We start from the raw sequence: 23,595 nt of genomic DNA on the forward strand, positions 1-23,595 counted from the left end.
CTGCATAGAGAGAGAATTCTGAAGATTTTCAGAGGGTGTCCCTCAAGTGTTCAATTGAGTTGTGATCAACGCACACACTGGAGCCCTGATTCCGTCACTTTCCATCAATCAACATTCCTGCTTTGAGCACCTACTGTGAACCGAGCCAGAGTCAGGACAGATCTCTTCCTGCCATTGAGGGGCGCCCAGTCTAAAGGGGGACAGAAACCACATGCCCCTAAAGGGCACACACTGCCTGCAGAGTCTCAGCTGAGAGCCAGATTGATGTTCAGAAGCAGATGTGGAGATAAAAGAGAGCCTATTGCTCTGACCTGCCTCTCCCCTCTCTCACCCCAGCACCAGGCAGATGCAGGGGCACTGTGATGTGGGAGAGACAAACCAGCTCACCAGGGCCATGCCTGCAGGGTGGGGCCTATGTGAAGCCTACCCTCCCTGGGATGGGGAGAGAACCTCGGGCCAGGAAATGGGAGCTGGTACCCAACCCATCCCTGTTTGGCCTCTGTACCACATGATCTTAGAGGGCCCTGTCCTTTCTGGGTTTCCTCATCTGACCCCGGGGATGCTCTATGAGCAACTTTTGCTCTGAGGGAAGTTGCTGCCAGCTGAGTTTCTGAGCCTCAGTTTCCCTTGTCTACAAAGGGGACAATAATTCCCACCCAGCCTTGGGAGAACCTCCCAATTAAGAGATTGTTCTTTTCCTCCAGCCACTGCCAAAAGGGGATAAAGAAGCACCAGGGGTTTGTGCAGAGGTGAGGGGACAGGCAACAGTTGACCGTCTAAGGCAACATGGGGTGAGGTATGTGCTTTCCTCCAATCCAGCTTCTTTTATCTCTCCCCAACTTATCCACCGCACTGCATCCCAGGCTATTTTGTTAGTTCCCAGAATTCCCACGTTCCTCACTCAGTTCTGCAGTTTCTCCAGTGATGACTTGGGAATGGAGAGTGGCAGCCATCTTGGCAGGAATGGCAGCACCTCCCATTTTCACACCTGTCTCACCAATCTTCACACCGGATGGTGTACTCTGCTTCCAATACGAACCCATCCTTGTAAGCCCTCAGAGAACAGTCTGGCCACAGCATCTATATGCAGATTTCACTCACACACAGCTCCTTAGAAGTAGAGTGGGCTTCCCTCCCAGCACACCCTCCTGAAGGCCTCCAGAGGGGCCTCATCATCCCAGTTTGTAGACAGGAAAACTGAGACCAGAGAGGAAGAATCCGAGTGCTCATCCTGCCATGAGAGAAGAGGAAGTCCAGGAGGGATGTGGTGTGTGGTGACAACTCTTGCTTTGTGTTTCAGGAGAGAGAACATAGCAGTGCGAATTTCTGTCAGATAGGAGGCTTCCCCTCACGTTCTTGATCCTCCCCAAACCAATCATGCCGCCTCCTCCCCCTCCCTCCTCTCATTCTCCCGTTGACCCACTCTCCCTTCTCTTCCAGGCACTGTCCAGAGTCTAGCCTTGGACACGCGGCTTGCCCCACTGCCCTGGGGCCCAGCTCCTGCTCAGGCCTCTAACCCCTTCACCTCCCTGCTCAGGGCTCCTTCCAGGAGACTGCAGCTGAGGCTAAGAAAACAGCATCTCCCTGCAGTCCGCCTGCATCATGCCCCTACGCTGTTGGACCACCTCATGGCATCTTTGGCTTGCTTGTGCTCCCCACCTCCAGGCCCCACAGTCTCAAGTGGACTGAGCTCTGGGAAGCTGAGCAGTGAGGGAGGGCTGAGGCCTTGGGCACATCCCCTGCGCCTCCCCACCACCCAGCCTGCTTTCCTGGCCTATCTGCAGGCTGGACCTCACCTCCTGTCCCGGTCCCCCCCATCCACATATCAAGACCCTGGAGCCCAGCCTCCTCCTGAGGCCCCTGCATATTCCAGCTAGCTCCTGCTCTGACTTTCCAGCTTCAACAGCACAGGACCAAGCGTGGCAGTGCTGTCTCCCAGTTATTTTACGCCCAGAGGAGGAGTTCCACCTATGCCTGATCACAAAGCTGGTACTGTCTTCCCAGGGATCCTTCCGCAGAGGGGGGCCACTTAACAGATACCTCCAGGAGACATGGGACCTCACTAAGGTAAGACTGGCAGGCCTCTGTCCTATTCAGTGAACAGCTAAAGGAGTTTGGAGGCCCCTAAGAAACATTTCCCATTTTCCCTATGAAGTCTGTACAGTGTACCCAGTGTAGACTGTGTACAGTCAGTGTAGACCGTTGTAGACTGAAGAGTGTGTCTGCCTATAGGAGAATGAGCGTGTGGGTCTGTGTGTGCATGTCTGTGTGTGAGAAGGTGTCTCTGTAAGTATGAAAGGGGCGTATATGAGTGGGTGGGAAGGAGAGGAGCCCCCCCGCCCCCTCCCCCACACCCTTCTTAGACCTCAGGGGAGGTGAGGAGAGTAAGGATCGAGCGCCATCTGGTGACTATGAGCTGCTAACTATAGGCCACCAACCACTTCACCTCTTTTCTCTTGCCCCTCCCACTTCCACAACACAACTACACAGAACTGATCTCAGATCCTTCTTTTGGGGCTCCAACCCACTTGCTCACCACTCCTACCCCCCACCACACTCCTACAGAGACAGAGACTCTGACCCCCTGAATCTCTTGCCTCTCTCCCAGAGAAAGAGCCATTGGAGGGGATTCAGGTAGGCAGGGCTCACATCTCAAGCTTGCGGATTACTTCTGTGAATTGCAAGCTACTTGGCTACAGAATGAAATAATGGTACCTACTCCAAAGAATCATTGGGAAGTTTTATGTAAAATGAAATCATTAAGTTGGAAGGGCTGGGCAGCTACAAGAAGCCATGGGGCTAAGTCTAGTGTTTTCAGATCAGGTGGGACCTGCCTTTTGACTCTCTGCAGACCCCCTCCTCCTACCTGTCTTCCCATTCATCCTCCCGCCCCTCCTCCGACCTTCCCCTCCCCTGGCAGCCCCAAACTGCTATTCCTTCCTTCTTCCCAAGGAGCTCACCTCCTGCTAGGGACTCCACCCCACACCTGGTTGCAGGTTAGAGTAGCAATGAGCAGCTACCTAGGGTTGTTCGTGGGACCCACATTCCACCCCCTAGTCCTCCCTCTGTCCTCACCTCCATGAAGTCTTGAATCCCTCCCTCCCTCCCTCAGCCAGCCCAGGGCACAGAGCATCAGCTCTAGAATGATCCCTGCCCAACCTCAACCCTGCAGTCCTTTCTCTACTTTCCAGCAGGATCTTTCTAAAATGCATGTCCAAGTCACTCTCCTACTGAAAACGTTCGCTGTCCCCCCACTGCTCAGAGTAAAGCCAAACTTCACAGCCTGGCATTCGAGGCTCTCCTTGGTCTGGCTGTACTTCCCTCTGTCTCTTCATTCCCTGCGTGCTGGTCACTCCCCTTTTCTGTGCCTTTAATGAGCAGTTCCTTCCACCAGGAGTGCTTGGCCCCTTCTGCCCACAGGAACACAATACCTGTTCATCTCCCAAACCTCACTACTTTGCTTCTCAGGGTTATAATCCTGCCTGGAGCCCCATGGCCAAGCATCCCATGGGGTTGTCAGGTCCCATGACCAGATCTTCCTGACCAGGCTGTTAGACTCTCCAGACCAGGGACAAGCACAATTAGCTCTTGGCTAATGTGGTCTTGGCATGGGGTCTTGCATGCACGAGGAAAGACTTGTGAGCTGTCCACTCAGGTGGTGAGAAAGGATGTGTCACACAAGGGCCTCAAGTGGGATTAAATGTCCTCAAGTGTGGGTTGAGCTGGGGACAGACAACAGATGCAGGGAAGGGGAGTGAGGTCCCTGAAGCGTGCACACAGGCTGTCTGTGCTCCTCCTTTGTTCAAGGGCTGGTAGAAGAGAGTCACACATTTGAAGTGGGCGGCGGGGGGGGGGGGGGGGGGCGCGGGGGTGGTCACAGGCAGAGGAGCACCTGTCAACCCACACCAATGCTGGTGTTAGCTGTGCACCATTACAAGAGCTGTCCCCTGTCCGACCCTTGTCAGCCTTGGACCCTATCAGGAACTGACCTGCCTCTACCTGGGGGTCCACTGGTCAGCCTGGGTCCTGTGCTGTGAGAGGACAGAGACACATGGGGGGAACCCAAAGCAGGGGCTGGGCAAAGGAGGGGACAGGACCCCAAGTTCTTAAGGGAAGGCTAGCAGCCTGGAGACCATAGCCCAGAAGAGCAGATACCAAACAGTGACAAGTTGTGGAGCAGGAGAAACAGATAGGCTCTGTGGTCCCAAAGGCTGGCACCTGGGGCATTGTAGGTGTCACAGGATGGCCCCGATCATCTTCTCCCAGTCCTTCTTTCCTCCATCTCCTAGGAAAGGAAATCCCAGTGTTCGGCCCTTAATATATCAACCGTTACTGATCTGGAAGAGATGAACAGGGAGAGGAAATGGGGGGTGGATGTAGGCGAGACAGGGGGTGGGTTTAGAGACTTTTGCCTGTCAGATCCTCCTTATGGTCCAATCTGGGGTCTGCCCCTCTCTATCTGTGCAGAGGCAAACACTCTCACAACCAGAAGAGCAGGGAACTAACTCCATAGACACAACCCAGGGTTGCATCTGGTGTACAGTCAGACTCAGGGGAGGATTTATGGGGACACAGATAGGGAAGAAAGGAGGGGGTTCAGAGGCCCAGGCCCTGGCTATATGGGTATTCATGACCAGCAAGCCAGAAGACAGAGGGTTTAGGAGGAGCTCTAGGCTGCCTCCTCCAGGCAGCCTCCTTGATTGCTTCAGCCCCTCAATTCTTTTCTTTCTAGTCCACAATCTCTGCCAGCCAACATGCCCTCTCACTGCTCCATGCCCAGGTCTCCTCATCTGCCGCCATATCTCTAAGCCCCTACAGTCTGGCACAGGAGGTCTGTGACTCTCCTATAAGAGGGGCTAGACACAAGGGCTGGAGGCTCCAGTAGCTAAGGAGTTCTAAAGGGCATTTGCCTACCCCAGTTCTGTTCCCCTCATCCCCAAGTACAATATCTGGAAATAGCCCCAAGGGGGAGGGTTGGTAGAAAGAAATAGATTTATTCTCATGTACAAAGCGGTCAGCCCACGGGACCATATACAACAGTTGCACAGAATCCTAGAAAAACGCATCTCTCTAAAGGCAACTCAGAATAGGTAAGGCAGGTGGCCCCCCTCCCCCCACCCCACAACATATACAGAACAAAACAGAGAAGGGAGATGCCAGCAGCCGGGCTGACCCAAGAAGCCCAGCCCTATGGGGGGTCTCCCAAGCCCCAGGGCACGGGTAGATATGGCCTTGAAGAAGATAGGAGCCCTGCCAGTCGGCCCTGTCAGGGCTGAGGCCGCCCTCTCTGGCTGCAGGAATGGGGAAGGGGCTTGGACTAAGTGGGGGGGGGGGGGACACTCAGGGGGCCACTGAAGGACTCAGGGTTGGCTCTTTGCCCTAGGGTGGCAGGGACATTCCATGGCTTCTCCTGGGACTCCACAGAGCCATGGGGACTTTGATATCTAAAAGGGGTCTTAGAAAACAGATTGTCCCACCCTCCTGTCTCACCTAGATAGGGGAAGTCACTTGCCCAGGGTCACACAGCCAGGGGAAGAATTATTGACTCAATTGGAGCCTGTCTTCCAGCCCTGGGATCCTTCCTGCCCACCATTCCTATCCTGCTTTCTCCCTGACCCCCCTCTGCCCAAAGCACTGAGCTGCCCCTCTGGCAGCTCCCCAGGTCCCAGTGCCCACCATAAGTATGTGGCGATCCTAAGGGGCACCTTCAGTGGCCCCGTGGCTATTTCTAGTTGTCCAGCAGAGCTAATGACTGTTTCTAAGACCTATTCTCTGCTCATTCAGATGTCCCACCTTCTCCTTGCATGAGGACCCTGGAGAGGGAAGAGGGCACAGATCTAATGGGGCAGGAATGGGGCCCAGGAGAGACCATCCAGGCTGCCTCAGAGGAGTGGCTGGGGAGGATTTGCCAAGATGTGGTCAGAAGTGCAGAGCAGGGCTTGCTGCTCATCAGTCACCCCTGTGCTCTCAGAGGACAAATGACAAAATCTTGGTGAGGCTGGAAGTCTTGCTTCCATTACACAGACAGGAAAGCTGAGGCCCAGAAAGGTCGGTACTTGTTCAGGGTCACATGGTAAGTCCTGGTCTAGAACCTAGGACCCGTGGCTCTGGTCCCAGGGCACCCGGCCAGGCCAGTGGGGGCTGTGAGAGGAGGCCTGGGCAGGGAAGGGTCCTGGGGAGGGGGGGGGGCTCACTCAGCATCAAGGCTGAAACAGCCATTGACAGGGGCCCCAGTGCCATCTAGCTGAGGCACCTCGTACTCCTCATCCAGGAAGTCCAGCGAGTTGTTGCTCGGGAGGCCGCGGATGGTGAATTTGTGAGACACTTTGGTCCAGTGCTCACGGTTAGAGGCCACACGTTCATATAGCTCTGCCGCCTTGGGGAACAGGTCCTGCAGCAGCCTGGGGGTGCAAACGGACATGGACAGGGTCACAAATCAGACTGTGAGTAGCAAGAAGGATTAGGGCTCTACTGCAGGAAGAACTTCCACGAGAGTGTGAGGCATAGGACTGGACGCTCAAGGAGAAAATGAAGTGAAGGGCCCGTTTATGGGCCCACAGGAGATAGCACCTGCATCTGCTGTGACTGCCACAGCCAGCCCTGTCCCCCCCAACCCCCAGCAGACCCCCTGAGCTCTCTCACTTGTAAATAGGCATCGCGATATGCTCCATAAAGCTGATCTGCAGCTCAGGGATGTAGGCCTTCTCCCGGTCCATCATCTCCATCGGTCTGTTGCCCATGGCCTTCTCCTGCGGGCAGCGAGTCATCAGGCCTGGTCCCCTCCTCCCTCCATCAGGTACCAGGATGAAGCTAACCCAGCCCCTCCCAGCCCCAGCCCAGGATCCCTCTCCCCACAACCTGACACCAGCAGTCACTCCCCACTTACCAAGTCTCCCTGGGAGAAGAACTCTTTGTAGATCAGCTCCTGAAAGGCCAACACTCTCATCACAACTTGTGTGTGGAATCCGTCCACCTGAGCTCCTCTACAGCCCATTCCCAAACTGGCAAACTGAGGCATCCCTCAGCCCTCCTTCAGGGTCTGTCCGCACCATCCCCAGTTTGGCAGGGGGATGGCCCAGATCGGGAGCGGTGGCTGAGTTCTGGTCCACCTTCCGCCAGCCACTGACTTGCTGTGTGACCCCTGGTGAGTCCATGCCCCTTTCTGAATCTCCCCATCTGTCACCCCTGAGGTGGTCTAGGTTTCTGTCTCCCCAAAATATAGCCAGGCTGAGCTCAGCACAGAGAGGGTGAGCAAGATGCAGGAGCCACAAAAAACTTGGCGGGGTGTGCAGCCTGCACCCTCCCAGGGAGGGGCAGCACTTACTGCGATCTTCCTCGTAGTCTTCCAGCCCTTGGTCTGGTCAGAGAGGTCACAGGAGGTCATAAGGAGGCAGAGGAGGAGGCTATGGTGTTGCTTGTTCGTTCGGTCATAACCCACTGTTGGGGAGAGCGTGTGGTCAAGGAGAGGAGGCCCCACCCCCTCTCTCTGAGGGCAAGGTCCCCAGGGCCCACCTATGTGGTCCATGAAATTCGGCACCCTGGGTGGGAGCCAAAGGGTCGGTGCTGCTTCTGCCTGGGTTTGGTGGGTTGATGCTGGAGAGAGTAGGTCTCTCTCAGCACATCCCCCTCTTGGTGGTCCTTTCCCAACCCCAAGGTCTGGGGTTTAAAGACAGGCACCTTCGGCCATCTTCTGGAGGTCCTTGAAGATGCGGAGGTGGTGGGCCAGATCGGTGGCCAAGATGATGTCCCGCATCAGGTCCAGCATACGCTGATAGTCCTGGGCCAGGGTGGGCAGGGGAGCGAGGAGGTGTCAGGGCCTCCTGTCAGACACCCCCACCCACTCCCTCGGCTCCTTCTCCTGCCTCAGGCCAGCTCTGGGCTCCCACTCCCTCACCCCCAACCCTGGCCCCATCACCTTCCGGGAGAAGTGGTCAAAGATGTTGCAACCATGGGTGTTGAGAATGGCGATGGCCTGAGCGAAGTGGTGCCTCTGTGGGGAGAGGAATGATGGGGGCCCAGCTGGGGCCGGGGGCTCTGCTGACCACTGATGCCAAGAGAGGGAGCAGGACCGGTGCAGCCCCAGCCCCCAAGGTGAGCAGAGCAGGCAGAAACGGGGAGTCGGGGGTCCTAGTTCCCTTTCTGGGTTCTGTTTCAGCCCTCTGTGTGACCCCGGGCAAGTCCTCGCAGGCTCTGAGCTTCAGATCCCTCAGCTGTCACATGAAGGGACATGACAAGGCAAGCTCTGAGGACTTCTCAAACTGGAATGATTCTGAAATGATCCATTGGAGTCCTAGACACTAATTCATGCAGCAAACATTTGTTTGCTGACAAAGAAAGGCAGTGATGAGGTGAGGGCAAGGCCCCTGTCTCCAGATGCTGAAGGGCTGTCATTGAGAGAAAGAGCAGGCTGAGCACAGAATGCAGAGGGCAGAAGTGGGGCTGCCACAAGGCCTCGTGGGAGGGAGTGAGCCTCTCATCTCCCAGGGGTATGCAAGCAGGGGCAGTCTCCAGAGGGATGTTGTAGCGGGCAGCAGGGGGCAAGGTGACCTTGTCCCAGGTTTAGCTCCTATTCTGTGCCAGACCCCATGCCAAGTGCAGGGAATTCAGAGAGGTCTCAGATTTTGTCCCTGCCCCAAGAAGCTCCCATCCTGGGGTGGGCAGACACAATTCAAACAACCTAAGGCAAAACTGGGTGTGACGGGAGGTGGAGCCATCCCAGGCCTGGTGGAGTGGGGGTGGAACAGGGTGTTCCCAGATATGCCAAGAGAGACATGCTAAATACAAGTGCTCCCTGTGCAAACCTGGACTCGGGCAGGACCTTCAGGCTGACCCACATCCCCATCCACACCTGCACCCCTCCAAGCCCATCCAGCAAAATGAGCCCGACATGCCCTGGGGTATGGCTACAGCTCTCACAGCCTGTCTGGAGAGCACGGCTTGGGAACAGGAGGAGCTGGGTCATGGTCTAACTATGTAAGTCATCAGCCTTAAGAGGATGATGGGCACAGGGATATTGGGCAGAATGGTGGTACCTCCATGACAGAGCCCTCGGAGCTGTAGAGAGCAGCCAGCACAGATTTCTGGAAAATCCCGGGAAATCTCCATTACTCCTTACATCCAGATGCAAGTGCCTGCCATATTAGGCTAGGCATTGCCCTGTCCTCCCTGCCCTCACCATTCCCCCATCTCAGAGCCCAGGCAAAGCCTTGGAGAGCCTCCTCCCATCTCCAAACCGGCTCCCGGTCCCACCAGCTCCCATCTCTCCTCAGGCTGGAGGAATGAGACTCCCAGATGCCCTGAGGAGGGTGCCCACTCTGAGGAGGGCAGAATCTTACCGAGGCCACCTGGAAGGAATTGTTTGTGCCTCTGTGGTCCAAGTCATGACACATGCAGGAAATAAACAAGGCGAAGATCTCGATGTCCCTGGTTGGGAGGCAGAGGGGAGAGGGAGATCAGGCCCCTTCCACACATCCAGAGGAAGAATGGCTACATGAGATGTCCAGGAGCCACCAGACAGGAGCCGGGGACACCTGGGTCCCCTTCTGGGAAAGCAGCCCTGGTTTGGAGTTTGACAGGCTCACTGCTCCATGAGTATGGGACATGTGACTGTGAGCAAGTCCCACCTGGAAAATGGGGCAATGTAGCCTTCCTCAGAACCATTAAGAGGATCGTGGGAGGTGGTGTATGTAAAGTGCCTGTCATCCTTAGGTGCCTCCCCTATCCCAAAGCAGGGGACTGTAACAGCTGCCAGACTTGGGGGTCAGTGCAGACACTCACTCGAGGTAGTTGGTAAGCTCCAGATTCTTGTAGAGCAGGTAGCAGAAGTGGGAGACAGAAAAGGCATGCATCCAGTTGTGGTAGGGGGGATCCCGGTAGCCCTTCTTCACCATCAAACAGAACCTGGCGGAGGGGAGAGGGCAGCAGAGGGGCCTCAGGCTCTCCTCTTTCAGGAAGCCCTTCAGGCTGTGCCTTGCCCCATTCCTTCCCTTTACTCATGGTCCCAGTGCCTGTGAATTGCCTCTCACTCACGGATCCTCTCCACTCCCACAGACTGGGCCACTCCTAGTCGTCCACAGAGACCCCTTCCCAGAATGCTGGGGCAATGGATGTGAGAGTAGAGGACAGAGGGAGGCAAAGACCAGGGCTGCCTGCACGTGGAGGGGAGGACTGGGGCACACACCGGGCCAGAGTTGGGCAGTCAATTTTGTAGTTATTGATGAAATTCATGTCCTGCAGCATGCTCAGGATGGCCTGGAGAGAGTAGAAGGGAGGATTCAGAGGGACTGTCTGTTTCAAAATGGGTCCCCTGCCTTGCCCCTTCTTGAAGCTTCCAAACTTTTGGAATCTTAGAACTTTAGATCTGAACTGGAGAACCATAAAATGGTAGAGACAAGCATTCTTGGAGCCACGAACTTTTAGAAACGGGACCGAAGAACTCTTGGAACCAAACTCACACAAAATCTTAGAAAGCTAGGGAGGGAGGCGCCAACCCTGAGGCCACGTGCCCCAGGCATTGTGGGCTCTGGAGCAGCCCTTGGCGATCACCCAGTCCAGCCACTGAGCCCTGGGCAGGCCCTGTGGCCCACACCGGCAGACCACATGCCCACTCCATCTCTGAGGGAGGCTCTCTAGCTTTTGGTGATGATTCTGTCTTGCCAGGAAGTTCCTATCCACATCTAACTTAAATCTCTGGCTGTACACCCTCCACCTATGCAGTCAAATGGGGGGAGGGCCAGCTCACCATGGAAGTGTCATCCTCGGGCAGAGAGCGAGGGGTATAGGTGAAACTGGCAAAGTTGGAGTCAATGGCAGCCACAGGCTGGATCCCATCATGGAGAAGTTTGGTGTATTCATCATCAGAGACCTAGAGGGGAGCAACCAGAGTATTAGAAGATGGCCTCCACCCCCATCCAGTGTCCTCACCCTCAAAATCCCACAGTGGGAGGGAGCGCCCTGGCCCAGAATGCACCCACGGCAGGGCATGGATACTCCAATCCATGGGGTATCACTGGCAGGAGACCACTGTGGTACAGCCCACCTACTGTGCCTCCTCGCCTGTGACAGCCCTCGTCTGTGACAGCCTGTCCTCAGCAAAGACAGAGAAACACCACTTCGGGACACCACCAAACAATGCCAGCCTTTCATAGACACTAACTTGAGGATTCTTTCTTTCGGGGCTAACATCCCAGAGTCTAACCTTAATCCTTCCTATCACAACTTTGACCCTATCCACAGAGCCTGGGACCTTTTGGTTTGGACACAGGGAAGAGGAAAATGACCACCACACAGTCTGAACTAAAGCCCAGGACAGCTTTTCTGAAACAGGGTCTGGGAATGAGACAGAATATCAGCAGACTACGGAAGCATGCATGACCACTGAATGTAGGCGAGCTGTGGGAAGGGCCCTGAGTGAGCTTCCTAGCCTTCAGTAATTCTCAAGGTGGGAGTCATCACCGGATATGGGGAACACCTGGCCAAACCAAATTCCTCCCCGGGATGGGTCCTGCTGCCAGCCTTGGAGCTGAACCGGAAACTGCTTGGAAGAGGCTGCCCCAGAGGAGAGCAGGAGGCCAGGCATTGCTTTGAATCTATCTTCTTATCTTCAGGAAAGGGTGATCAGAAAACCCAGGCTGGTCCTGGGCCCCCAGGGAACTGGGAGGCAGGGAAGAAATAGGTGGGCTGCAGGGGACCCTGGGATCCTGAGAAGAAGAACAGAAGCTCCGTGCAGGCCTCACCTTCATGTGGTACATCATCATCTCGTTGGCTAGGTGGCTGCGATACTGGGCCTCATTCACTTTCTTGTATAGGAGGGACTAGGAGAGAGAGGGAAAGATGGGGCTCAAACTAGGTGGCTATGAAACTCAGAATGCCCAGGACTGGGACAAAAGGATCATATGCCCCCCCCCCCCCCGCCCCGTTCCTGTCCCATGCTGGCTCTAGTTTAAGCTTTCAAGCTCCAGCCAGAGTAGGGACCCCCCTCCGACTTTCACCCATACCTTCCCCCCTTGCCCCTCCTCCCCAGGTCCTCTTAGCATTTGATCTGGCACTTTGCACCCCCTCCTGAGCCTGCCCCAGTCTTCAGTCATGGAGCCTGAGTCCCACAGCAGAGACAGAGATGCAAGGAATGGGTTAGCCTCAGGAACCTAGTGGTTGGATTCCTGGCTCAGAGCCAACTCTGGACAATGAGACCCAACATTTCCCAAAAAGAAGCTGACCAGGGGCTCGGGTTGAGGCTGCTTGGCAAAGAGGGTGGGTATTAATGACAATTGGGGTTTCCCCCGATCCCAGGAGGCTAACTTGGCAAGATAGGAAACAGTATCCCCAATTTTAAGATGGGAATCTGAGGCTAGAGGTGACCAGCAGGAACTGAAGGCTGCACAGCAACGCAGCAACAGAGCTCAGACTCACAGGGCCCGTCTGGACACAGCCAATGTGAAGGTGAACAGAGGGTCCTGCACCGGCCCTGCCCTTTCCCCACTCACATGGGCTATGCTGATGCCACAGTAGATGGAGAAGGCGGTTGCCAAGTCCTCGTCGAACTTGCTGAACCATGGTCCGTTAATCTTGTTCACCAGCTCGGCCACACCGATGACCTCTGGGGGCCGGAGAGGGGCTAGGACCGGCTGCTGGATGTGTCCGGCGGCGTCCGCCCTCCCAGGGTGTCCTCAAGGGACGTCCCAGCCAGGGTAGTCCCGTCCTGTCCTTTCCGCTCCCGGATGCTAAGGCGGTGGGGAAGGGTCGCCGACCCTCCGCTCGGCTCCGCCCCATCCTGCTCAGGCCCCGCCCCCGCCCGAGCCCGCCCCACTTCCCGGAGCTGCCCGGAGCTCGCACCCTGGTTCTCGTTCTTGATGGGGAAGCAGAGGATGTTGCGCGTGCGGAAGCCGGTGCTGTCGTCCACGCCACGGTAGAAAAGCGGATGAGCGTACGCGTCCGGGATGTTCAGGATCTGGCCGGTGGTTGCCACGTGGCCCGCAATGCCCTGGTCAGCCGGGATGCGGATCTCGTAGCTCTGCCAGGGCAGTGATGGAGTAGAGAGGAAGTCAGTGGCCGGCCACAGAACGGACCATGGACTGTCCCGCTCCTCCTCCTTGGGCGCCTTGTGGACTCCCGGCCCCCAGGACTACGGCCACACACTCCCTCCGCGCGCCCGTGCCTCACCTCGTCATCCACCACGCCCCCGTCGAACACCTTGGCCACCAGCTCATTTTGATCCAGCAGGAACACGGAGCAGCTGTGGGGAGACAGCCACGGTCCACAGGTCCCTGACAGCCCTCTCCGACCACCCCCACTTCTCACGACTTTAGGCAAAGCCTAGATTTCTGAAGCCTGAAAGGTGCTATCCATTATGAGAGACCCTCCTGAGGGCTGGCTGACTCCAGACATTAGTTAATCCCAATGATTTTTTTTTCTTGTAGTGCCTACTATGTGCCAGGCACTGTGTTAGGAGCTGGGGACCCAGGGCCAACAAAGTGAGCCCTGCCCCTGCTATCATTGAACGTTATTAGTGAGGGTCACAGGCATGAAATAAAGGATCACACAAAACATGATAGCGTCCCGCAAGAAGGCAGTGGAGAGGAAAAAAGAAGCGAAGAAGGAAGGGGATGAGGACCCAGGACTGGGGCCTCTCTCACCTTACCCTGGGGTAGACTAACTTACATCTCAGCATTGCTGAGGTTTCTGGCCTCTGTGATGATCTCCTGGAGCAGAACAGAGACATCATCTGTGGGAGGGAGAAGCATGGAGGGCAGTGGTGAGACCAGGCTAGAATGCCGAGGCCAAGCCCTGCCACCTCTCTTCCCCAAAATGCCAGTCCCCGCTCCCACCCACAGCCAGGCATGGAGGCCAGTTCACTCACCCAGGTGAGTAAAGAGGTTCTTTGCTACTTGGAGAAGAGCCTGGAATGGAGGAAATGAAAATCATAGGGGTTCACATTGCAGAGGTGTCACACCTTCCATCCCCCTGCTTCCAGTAGCTCCAGGGTCTTCTCATGCCCCATTTAGGGCTCTCTGGACAGGCTGGGGACTGGCACAGTCTAGTTATATCATTTGGCTACCAAGTGAAGGAGTGAAAGTATAGCCCCAGTGAAGGTGCCCAGTAATCTTGAATCTCAGATGCTCATTCACCTCTGCTCTAGCTGCCCAGATGTTGCTGTAGTACCCAAGTTGAACACTAGAGGACGGTCACATATAGTGCCTGCAGCCAGCGGCGCTGTCCTGAGGACCCACCGACCTACCTCTTTAAGAAGCCTCCAGGGCACTAGGTAACCTTCCTGCCAAGGGTCCAGAAAGACATGGGCTTTTCCCTTATGGATGACACTCTGGGGCTGAGAGCTGGGCGACTTCAACCCCAAGAGTGGCTCCTAGAAGGTCACTCACCTGGCACTCACACTTGAGCTTTTGCTCTTTCTGGAAGGCCAGGGTGCTGGTGAGCACCGTGCTAGTGTAGTGGAAGCAGTGCTGGATCACATGCTCATCCTGGTCTGTGAACCTGGGGCAGAGGGCAGAGGTCACTGGAGAGGCAGTGGACGATGGACTTCTCCCCGTTTCTCCTTACTTCCATTTCTCCAGGAAGCCCACTCAGAGACGCAGTAGCTAACCATCACTCCCCTCTACTGGGGCTGTTCCCTGCACAGGCAGCTGGGCCAGCTTCCCCCTCAGACTTGGGGCTCCCTGAGGGGAGGACTCTAATCCTCCTCAGACTATTGTTGATTGAAGCCAGAGCCATGTCTCCATCCTCTGACTTCGGATTTTTCCAGACTGAGGCTGGGTCTCTTCTCTCGGACTAGAGACTTGCCCAGGCCAGAGGTGGATATTCTCCTGCTCTTCCCAGGGGCCCTTCTGGCCTCATGAAGTACCCTGTCTTGTCCAGCTCCTGCCACTGTCCTACTCACCCTGAGTCTGCAGGCCCTGATCTGGTGCCTCCATAAATCCTGAGGTGTTTGTGAGGAGGGTAGTGCCCACCTTACTCAGACAGCTAGCTCTCAGCTGACAAGATAGCCCCAAATCCTTTTTGAGGTTATTCAATCTGGCCACCAAATGACTCATCACTAGGGAGTTTTGTGGGGCTGGATGGACCAACTTGGGGCAGGACCTGCTCTGGAGAGATGGGTTAGCCTCTCCATGTGGGGGTCTTCGGAGTGAGGGGGAGCAGGGAGCACACCTCAAAGATCTTGACCTTCTCTCTGCCCCCAGATTTCCCTGCCTAGGCTTCTTCCCATTTTATGGCTGGTCTCAGTGCTCCTCTGCCAGGATATCCCCCACTCATGCTTGCTGCCCAATGATTTGGGTCTACATCCCCATCCCCACCAGCCTGTGTCTGTCTCCCCACCTTCCCTACCAGCCTGTGTCTGTCTCCCCCTTCCGTACCATGACATTTGAGGCCCCTCAGTCTGGTCCAACTCACCTCTCTCCCCTAATATATGGATATCTCTCATACTAAGCCATGCTAAGATCCTCATCATTCTGAGAAAACCTCAGTCTCTTTCACACCTTCACGCTTTTCCCCACACTGTTCTCTCTGCCTAGAATACCTTTCCCACCCTCCTCCCTCTTGGCCCTGAAAATAAACTCCAAGTCTTGAAGGCAGGGACCATGACTGTACCACCCAGTGCAGAGCCTGGTACCAGGGAGTTATATGGGAGGTGTTTGCTGAATGTTTTAACTATACTCTACCTCTGCCCTGGCCACCAGCCCCATCACACGCCCGGCTCAAGGGACTCTGGAGTCCCTGTTCTCTGGGCTCCAGGCAGCTTGTCCGCAGTCACTGCTCTGAGCTGAACCCCACCTTGGCTCATGCAATCATTCAGCACTCACTCCCTGAAATATGTGGGACCCAGAGATGGCCACAAAGTTGTCACCAAGGCCCCATCTCATTTCCCTTCTGACACCACCTTTCCTCCAGGTTTAGGGCCATCTCAGAACCCAGTCTCACAGACAGCAGCCCCTAATGAGCCCCTTCCCTCTGTACTCCGCTCCCCAAAGGCCTTTCCGGGGCCACCTGACCAATGCAGGGCTGGATACAGTAGGTGCCCAACTTGTGTTTATTGAATGGTGTAAATGCTCCCACCGCTAGGATACCAACCACAGATGACACAGATCCACATCCTCCCTGCCTCAGCAAGTTCTACTTCATCTCTGTCTTCACTTCTCCAGGCCTGTCCAACTGCCTACAGAGCTCTGTGCTGGCGGGTCCTGCTACTCAGGTCTATGACTTTCATATCTCTGCCCCACCTATGCAGACTCTGTCCCTGTGCTTCTGACATCTCTATAGTCCCAACATCCCGGTCTCCACTTTCTGCAGGACCTTCAGGCCCTCAAACCCAGTCTGCTTGCTTGAGCCCCAGGGGCCAAGCTCTTTGTCAGTATCTCTCTGCATCCCAGAATCAGGACCCACCCCTCACCTGCCTGTTTCTCCCTCCCTATATGATCCAGGCACAAACTGCTAGACCATCTGGACCAACTCTGGCAGCATTCACATACTGAACCTGCACCCAGGATAGACATGGCTAATCAATCACAGCATTGTTTCTCACTAAACTAATATTCATTCTCAACCCACTGTTTCAGGCAGCTACCACCAAGTAATGAGTTGGAGTAGAACACCAAATCTATTTGTGATACTACTTTTAGACCCCAATCTGACCTCAGTTCTTGCAAAATGCTTCCTAAGCCTCTTTACCTGACTCTGCCCTGCCCCTCCGTTTCAAATGATTCTTATAGCTGCCCTATCAGTGTCTCTAAAGCCCCTTAGCTTAGCCCAGCCCCCCAGCCTATTCCCTTTAGCCCTTGCCCACAGTGTGATTGCTGCTCTGTGGGTCCCAAGGAGTTCACCCATCCCAGAACTTACCACCCCTCCGTCAGCCAATTCCCAGCAGAAAAGCCAAAACAGGGTGATGGCAAGTGGGGAAAAGACCAGTACTCTAGCAGTGGATAGCCCAAACTGGAGGCAGTGGGCAGACAGAAGGGGAACTCATTTGGACCTCAACGTGATTTAAAATAAGCCAAAATGGGTGATGGAGAGTCAACAATTACCTGCACCCCAGCCAGCAGCTGCAAGGGTCTGGCACCTTCACAATCCCATAGTCTCTTGCAGCAACAAACCATTTGACCCACCACTGCTGGGGCAGTATCCCCTGCCTGGTGCCCTTCCCTGTTACCCTAGTAGAGAGCCCTGCCCAGTCTTTCAGCTTCTGACCCACTTCACCCCACCAAGACTCACAAGTCTCCTCCGAGCTTGTTGAAGGCGCAGGCCAAGGCCACCACCTGGTCAGTGGCCCGGCTGATGACAGGAACGCAGAGCATCGCCTGCAGCTCACAGCCCAACATGCTTTGCAGCTGTTGCACATCCTCCTGCAAAGGGGGAGGTGTGTCAAGGCAGGGAAGGAGGGAGGGACCATGCTTCCTTCCCCTAGCCCTCCACCACACTTTGCAACAGGCAGTTCTAAGGGACCTCTGTGAGATGGGAAACCCTAGGACATGGGTATGGGTTGGGAGAAGGTCCCTGGGGCTTGTTTCCCCCATTCCCAGGCTGCCTTGTCCCAGAGACCCTGTCCCTTTGCCTCGTCCCCTGGTCCAGCCAGGCCATGGCTTACCGAGGTGAGATCCTTCAGCTGGATAGACTTCTTATCTTCCACCACCTGGCCCAGGTGTCCTGTCGTCAACTGGAGAGTGAAGAGACGCTGAGCCAGGGCCTAGTTCTCTCTAAGGTCAGGTGACCTCAGACTCAACCCCCCTCCCAAGTCTGGAAGTTTCCAGACCTTCCAGATACCTTCTTCAGTAAGTCCAAATGGTGGGTAGAGTCAACACTGGGGGGCGGGGGTGGAGGGTGGGGTGGGGTGAGGGTCTGCTCTTGACTAGAATCCCCTTTGGATGACTTTAGGGTCTTCCCTAATTAGGAGAGAGAAAAGCAAACCCCAAGGATTCTCATTGATCTCAAAGATCCTGAGAGAGCCAAATCCAGAAATGTTCCAACAGAAATGAACTGGCCCCAAGTAAGCCTTTCTATAGATTGTAAGAGAGCTCTCCTAATGGATCCTGTTCATGAAAGATCGTGACCTCTTATAACATTTCTTAATAGATCCCAAGATCCAGATAATTCCATCAGATTCCAAGAGATTCTAGTAGAGACCCCAGTCTCTCTGGGCAGATCTCTGGAGTGCGTAGCTGGCCTTAACTGCTCCCACAGAATCCAATACAGAGGACGGTCGCGAGACTCACCGGAAAGCTGGTTTCTTCCTCCAGCACTTTATCTCCGATTACCTGAGCGGCAGAGCGGGGGTGGGGGTGGGGGCAGTTAAAGGGTGGGCAAGGCTGTTCCCCTCGGCGACCTGAGCCCCCCCGCCCAGCCCCATAGTGGACCTGGGCCCTCACCTTGCAGGAAAGCTGGAGATTATCCTCGGACACCAGCAGGAGGCAGCAGCGGGATGCCTGGGTCTCCTGCTGCAGCTGAAATGCAGGGACCGAGAGGGGCTGACGGCGGATCTAGGGCCACCCCCACTCCCCAGCTCTCGCCTCTCTGAGGCTCCTCAGGTAGAAGGAGGAGAGAGGAGGGGCAGGGCGTCGGAATCTGAACTGAGAAGGAGGGCTCACTGGGACCTAGGTCCCTGGAGGATCACAGGGGGAGAGGCACGGGCACTCACGTATTGGAGGACTTTGAGCTGGAGGGACGAGGCATCCAGGTCGTAGAGTTCCCCTGCAGTGGCGACGCGCCGGTCAGAGAGAAGGCTCGCAGACTTCCCCAGAGGTGCTCCACCTGCCCGCCCAGCCCATGGACCTCCCTTCCAATTGCCACCTGGCTCCCCAACCCAGACCGCACCCCCTCCAAGAGGCCCCTCCCTTCCAGGTTAGACCCGCTGGGCGGGGTCCTTACCGCACAGCTGCAGGATCTTTTGGTCCTGGTCGGTGTGAGCCACACCGCCCTTCTGGTCTCCCGCCACCCCCGCCGGGGGGTTCCGGACTGCTGCCGAGGCGGCGCCAGGCCCCCGGGGCTGCAGAGCCTGCACCCTTCGCAGGGCCACCAGAGCCTGGGACGAGCAGGGCGGTCAGCGAGTCATTCGTCCCACCTTCACCGCACACACCGCGTCGGGACCCTCGCCCTTGCTCAAACCGTTCTCCGTCGCGGGGAGCCCACCATCCCCATCCCGGTCCCAAACAACGCAGCCCTCAGCGCTCCACCCCGCCTGTGGGCTCCCACTGCCCCAGGAGCATCCTTCCGCCCTTGAACAGCTGAGTACAGGGTTGTCTCCCCCGCCTGCCCCCAGGCTCTTACAAGACAGGGCAGGGTCAGATTTCTCAGTGTCTCTAGCACTCACGGGAGTAAAATCCCAGGAAAGAGCCTCATTATCGTGAAGGGCATGGTCTTTCCTAAGTATTGACAAGGTGTTTGTGTTGCCTCATCTCACCGGTACCATAAGCAGGTCAGTGCTATCCTTATCCTCATTTTCAGATGTGAAACTGAGGTTCAGAGAGGTTAAGTGACTTGCTCAAGGTCATACAGCCCAAAGATGCTGCACTGCTTGTCCAGCTCCCTGGCCAGATCATCTCCCCACCGGCTATGATGAGGGCCTTCAGCAGCCCCCATCCTACCTCAGCCCTACCCTCACTCACATGCTTCTCCACGGCTTGCAGGCTCCACTCTTCACTGTCACTCAGCTGGCCACAATGCACCTGGAGGAATATGAGAGGGGGACCAGCTATGACCTCCCCTAGCCTCCTGTCTCTGCCAGAGTGCCCTCCTCATGCCCAGCACACGCTTGTCCCCACCAACACATACACACTCCAGTCTGCAGGCTTCAATGAGAAGCCCATCCTTCTGACCAAGCAGATAGCTCCTCCTTCCTCCAGGAAGCCTTCTGGGCCTAACCCAAAGAAATAGAACTTTTCTGATCCCTGCCTTTTCAGTCACTGTCCCATCAACAACACAGTCCAGGTGTTTAGTGAGGAAGGGAGTTACCCTGGACCCTCTTCCATCTCTCAGCCCATAGAAACCTTAAGCCCTGATTATGGAATCAGTGGTATTAGTCTCAGCCTCCAGCTCCACCTTTTCTGAGTTGGGGTTTGAGCCACCCCAAAGTCTGGAGTAAGGGAAGAGGTTCAACATTTAAGATGCACCTGCTGTGCCTAAAGAACTTGAGAGGAAGATGGGTGAATGAATGAAAGGAGAAAGAAAGTGCTTGCCTTCCATGTGATTCTCTCACCAGCCCACAAGGCAAGCTTCTACCCTGCATATAAAGCAAGGCCCAGAAAGGTGGAATTGCCTTGGCCAAGGTTACACAGCAGGAAGTGGCAGAGTTGGGACAGCACCACCTACTCTCTCCCCTCCTTTGCCTATACCTTCCCCTCTTTGGATCCACTCTCACCCCTCCCATCCCCCAACCTCCACTGTCCCATCCCTCTCCAACTTCCCTGTGTCAGTCACCAGGAATATCCTCAGCCCATCTTATCTCTGTGAAGGCCCTTCCCCCTACCCCTGCTTGGGCAGTTTGTAAGAAAAATGAGAGAGAGACAGAGAGAGAGAGAGAGACAGAGAGAGAGAGAGAGAGAGAGAGAGAGAGAGGTGGTAGTCTGGGGCCCCATTGCAGGCCCTGCCAGCCAGGCTCCCCACCTTGTCACCAGCTTCCTGCACTGACTCAGGGCAGCTCACCACCTGCAGGGCTCCCCACAGTGCCTGCATGGGGTCCCTCCTTCATCCTCAGCTCCCCACTCAGCAGCCCCTGCCCGCCTCTGCTCTAGGTACCCTGCCTGGAGCAGATGGAGAGGAGGAGCCCAGCAGGTTCTCAGAAAGCTCACAGTCTGGCGGGGCGGGGTGGAGTAGGGGATACAATTGGAGGGGTGCAGAACCTCATACCTGAGGAAGTAGGAGAGGGCAGACTGTGTGGGTGAGAACCGAAGGCTTGTGGGAACTCAGAGGGGGAGAGCATCTGGGAGGCTTCCAGAACTGGCACTGAAGTATGAGGAGGAAATGTGGGGCCTAAAGAGGGGGGGGCACTGCAGGCAGGGGCTGTTCTGGCAGTCCTGGCTGGTAGGTGGCCTAGGGATATGAGGACCAGGGCCGGGGTGGGGTCCATGGTGCCACAGGGGGAAGAATCTTGAATGCAAGGCTAAGGAATTGGACTTTAGCTTAATTGTACTGGGGACCCATGGGGCAGATTTTAGCATCTGTGGACCAAAAATGGTATTGAAGGCTAAGCTCTGGATGAAGCACCATCTATGACTCCCATAGGACAGGGAGTTGAAAGAGACTGAGGGCATGATTCATTTGTGTATGCTTACATAAACATGTTGGTATTTTACTGTGCTATCCTTTTTGTCCTTCTGCCTTGACCCATTTCTCAGGAAAAGGGAAGACTGGGACCCCCCCCCCCCCCGGCCACCGCAGGGCTGTGGGCACAACTAGTTCCTGGGTTGGCAATACAGCCTGGTGCCAGTACAGAGCTGGTAGACTGAAGGGGAGCTTCAGAAGGGCTGGAGAAAAGGAAGGAATCGCAGAGCCCACCCCCACCCACTGGACCCCACCCGCCCAGCACACGCTCCTGGGCTGCCTCAGCCCATCCCCACCCAGCATGTGCACAAGCGCACATACACAGTCTCATGAAAACCCTCCGCACTGCCCATATACTCTCTTTGCCATGGAGATACTCAGGCGTGTGTGCACACATGCGCACACAGAGTACAGTCCCAGACTCAAAGACATCCGCACACGCACACTCACAGAATCTACACCATCCATACGTGCACATGCGCACCTGTACACAGGATACTTGGGTCCACACACCCAAGAGCCACGCACACACTTCTGGCCCCCCACTTGCAAACACACAATCACCAACATCCACACGTGGCTTTCTGCTCACCAACAGGAACACACGCTTGCAAGCTACTCTTTCTTGTTAGTTAGGGAATGTGTCTGGGGTCCGGCGGAACACTCAGGGGTGGGCACTGGGGCTGTGGAGAGGGTTGAGAGCCCAGCACAGCCCCTATAACCCTCACCCACACGAAGTTCAACATGGCTAATTGCACGAACACCTCATCCTCACGTAAGGAGCTGGTGTGACTGGCACAGCTGAAGAGAAGAATGGGCATAAATTACGCATCAAATGCTAGAGACCAGGGGCTGCCCACTCCTGGGACTTATTATCCCAGAACTGAAAAATAGAGCTAAAGACTTTCCACACGAAGAATCTGCAATCAAAGCACCTTGAACTACAGGGTGCAGAGGCCCAGCACTCAGCCAGGCAGCCCAGCACCTGGCAGGCATATTCCTCAGAGAGCCCTCCATTGACCGTTTCTCCATCAGGCTCCAATATTGCAGGGCTCCCTGTTTCCTTGCTAGCATTCACCATCATTTCTAATTCTATCCTTATTTCACTCACTTGTTTGAGGTCTGTCTCCCAACCCCTCCAGACGGTACGGTCTGTGAAAGCAGGGGTCAGTCACTGCTGTTTGCAGCACCTATAGCACACAATGCCTGGCGGTGCTCAAGAAATATGTCTTCCATTGATGGATGGATGGATGGATGGATGGGTGGATGGAAGGACAGCTGGAAGGACGGGTAAATGGATACCAAGAGCAAACAAAGACTCCGAGAGGGGAATGGGGCTTGTGGAGGAAGTAGCTGGTGAGTCAGCCCTCCCAAAATATCTGCCTTGTGGCACTCCTTTTACCCTTTGTACCCTCTGCCCTGAGGATCTGGTAGCAGTTAGGAGGGCTGTGGCTGCCTGGGCTGCCTCTCAAAGGACGTGAGATCCACATCAGATGTGTATGTGTCGGGGAGAGGGGTGTCCTGGGGAAGTTCATTTCTACCTGAGTCGGAAGGCACAGGCTTGGAGTAGAGGCGGACTGTGAATAATCTAAACACCTGTCAAGAGCTCCTAAAAAAACCACAAACTCTTCACTGCCCAGGGTATTTGAGGAGGTGGGCAGACAGTTGTCAGGAACTCCTCCTAACAGCCAAAGCCCCAGGTAACATCTTGCTCAACAGCACACATTCCACACCTCAGCCTCACCTGGATCAAGCTCTTTTTCCAACCACCCTGCTCCCCACCCTGCCTCGGCTCACGCTGTTCCCTCCTCTTAGAATACCCTTTCTAGTCTGCCTGTCAGCCTCCCCCCTACTCCCCAAAGCCCCACTCAAATGCTGCGTCCACCACGAGGCACCCCTTGTTGCCCCAGCCTCTGCCACTGGAGCACCTGCTAGCAGCATTTATTCCATTTGGCCAGTTGTAGCCTGAGGCTGTACCTGCCTTCCCCCAGACTGAGCTTCTAGAAGGCAGAAATGGGTCTCACTCCTCTTTCTGCCACCCTCCCTACACCCAGCTGGGATACCTAGAGCAGGGTTTTTGCTAGGGTGAATTAAATTTAATGTGGCCCCTCTGCCTCCCCAGCACACAACACACACATACACACTGGCCTTCCCCCTCCCCTCCCCCCACCCCCAGGAGAAAGCAGAAGCCTGGACTCCCAGCTCAACCTGAGCCAAGGTGAGCAGCGGTCATGGCAGCCATCCTCCTGCCCGCAAGATGAGCAAACTCCAAATGTCCTCCTCTTGCTGGAGTTGCTGCCCTTCTGACCCAGCCCCTCCATAGGAAATCCTTCTCAG

General features: G+C 55.6%; 1 protein-coding gene across 5 annotated transcripts in view; it reads right to left on the reverse strand.

Moving 5' to 3' along the window:
* Nucleotides 1–3,861: 3,861 nt before the first annotated feature.
* The window catches only part of PDE2A (phosphodiesterase 2A), a 95,241-nt gene continuing 75,507 nt past the window's right edge, over nucleotides 3,862–23,595 (reverse strand). For 3 of the 5 annotated variants that reach the window (XM_027039749.2, XM_027039751.2, XM_053203644.1), the window contains 25 exons: nucleotides 19,605–19,664; nucleotides 18,868–19,021; nucleotides 18,638–18,690; nucleotides 18,369–18,443; nucleotides 18,216–18,257; nucleotides 17,591–17,659; nucleotides 17,218–17,348; nucleotides 14,376–14,487; nucleotides 13,856–13,895; nucleotides 13,657–13,720; nucleotides 13,159–13,231; nucleotides 12,832–13,009; nucleotides 12,483–12,595; nucleotides 11,736–11,813; nucleotides 10,742–10,864; nucleotides 10,181–10,251; nucleotides 9,778–9,900; nucleotides 9,336–9,423; nucleotides 9,033–9,080; nucleotides 7,916–7,990; nucleotides 7,678–7,777; nucleotides 7,325–7,437; nucleotides 6,887–6,925; nucleotides 6,643–6,749; nucleotides 4,975–6,401 (listed from right to left, as the gene is read on the reverse strand). In XM_027039749.2, the coding sequence (XP_026895550.1) occupies nucleotides 6,191–6,401; nucleotides 6,643–6,749; nucleotides 6,887–6,925; nucleotides 7,325–7,437; nucleotides 7,678–7,777; nucleotides 7,916–7,990; nucleotides 9,033–9,080; nucleotides 9,336–9,423; nucleotides 9,778–9,900; nucleotides 10,181–10,251; nucleotides 10,742–10,864; nucleotides 11,736–11,813; nucleotides 12,483–12,595; nucleotides 12,832–13,009; nucleotides 13,159–13,231; nucleotides 13,657–13,720; nucleotides 13,856–13,895; nucleotides 14,376–14,487; nucleotides 17,218–17,348; nucleotides 17,591–17,659; nucleotides 18,216–18,257; nucleotides 18,369–18,443; nucleotides 18,638–18,690; nucleotides 18,868–19,021; nucleotides 19,605–19,664 (2,340 nt within the window). In that variant the 3' untranslated portion in view covers nucleotides 4,975–6,190. Of the gene's footprint in view, nucleotides 4,338–4,974; nucleotides 6,402–6,642; nucleotides 6,750–6,886; nucleotides 6,926–7,324; nucleotides 7,438–7,677; nucleotides 7,778–7,915; nucleotides 7,991–9,032; nucleotides 9,081–9,335; nucleotides 9,424–9,777; nucleotides 9,901–10,180; nucleotides 10,252–10,741; nucleotides 10,865–11,735; nucleotides 11,814–12,482; nucleotides 12,596–12,831; nucleotides 13,010–13,158; nucleotides 13,232–13,656; nucleotides 13,721–13,855; nucleotides 13,896–14,375; nucleotides 14,488–17,217; nucleotides 17,349–17,590; nucleotides 17,660–18,215; nucleotides 18,258–18,368; nucleotides 18,444–18,637; nucleotides 18,691–18,867; nucleotides 19,022–19,604; nucleotides 19,665–23,595 lie in introns of those variants that run through there. The other 2 variants (XM_053203643.1, XM_053203642.1) reach the window with 2 other exon arrangements.

This window comes from Acinonyx jubatus, chromosome D1, assembly GCF_027475565.1.
Source record: "Acinonyx jubatus isolate Ajub_Pintada_27869175 chromosome D1, VMU_Ajub_asm_v1.0, whole genome shotgun sequence".
NCBI lineage: Eukaryota > Metazoa > Chordata > Mammalia > Carnivora > Felidae > Acinonyx > Acinonyx jubatus.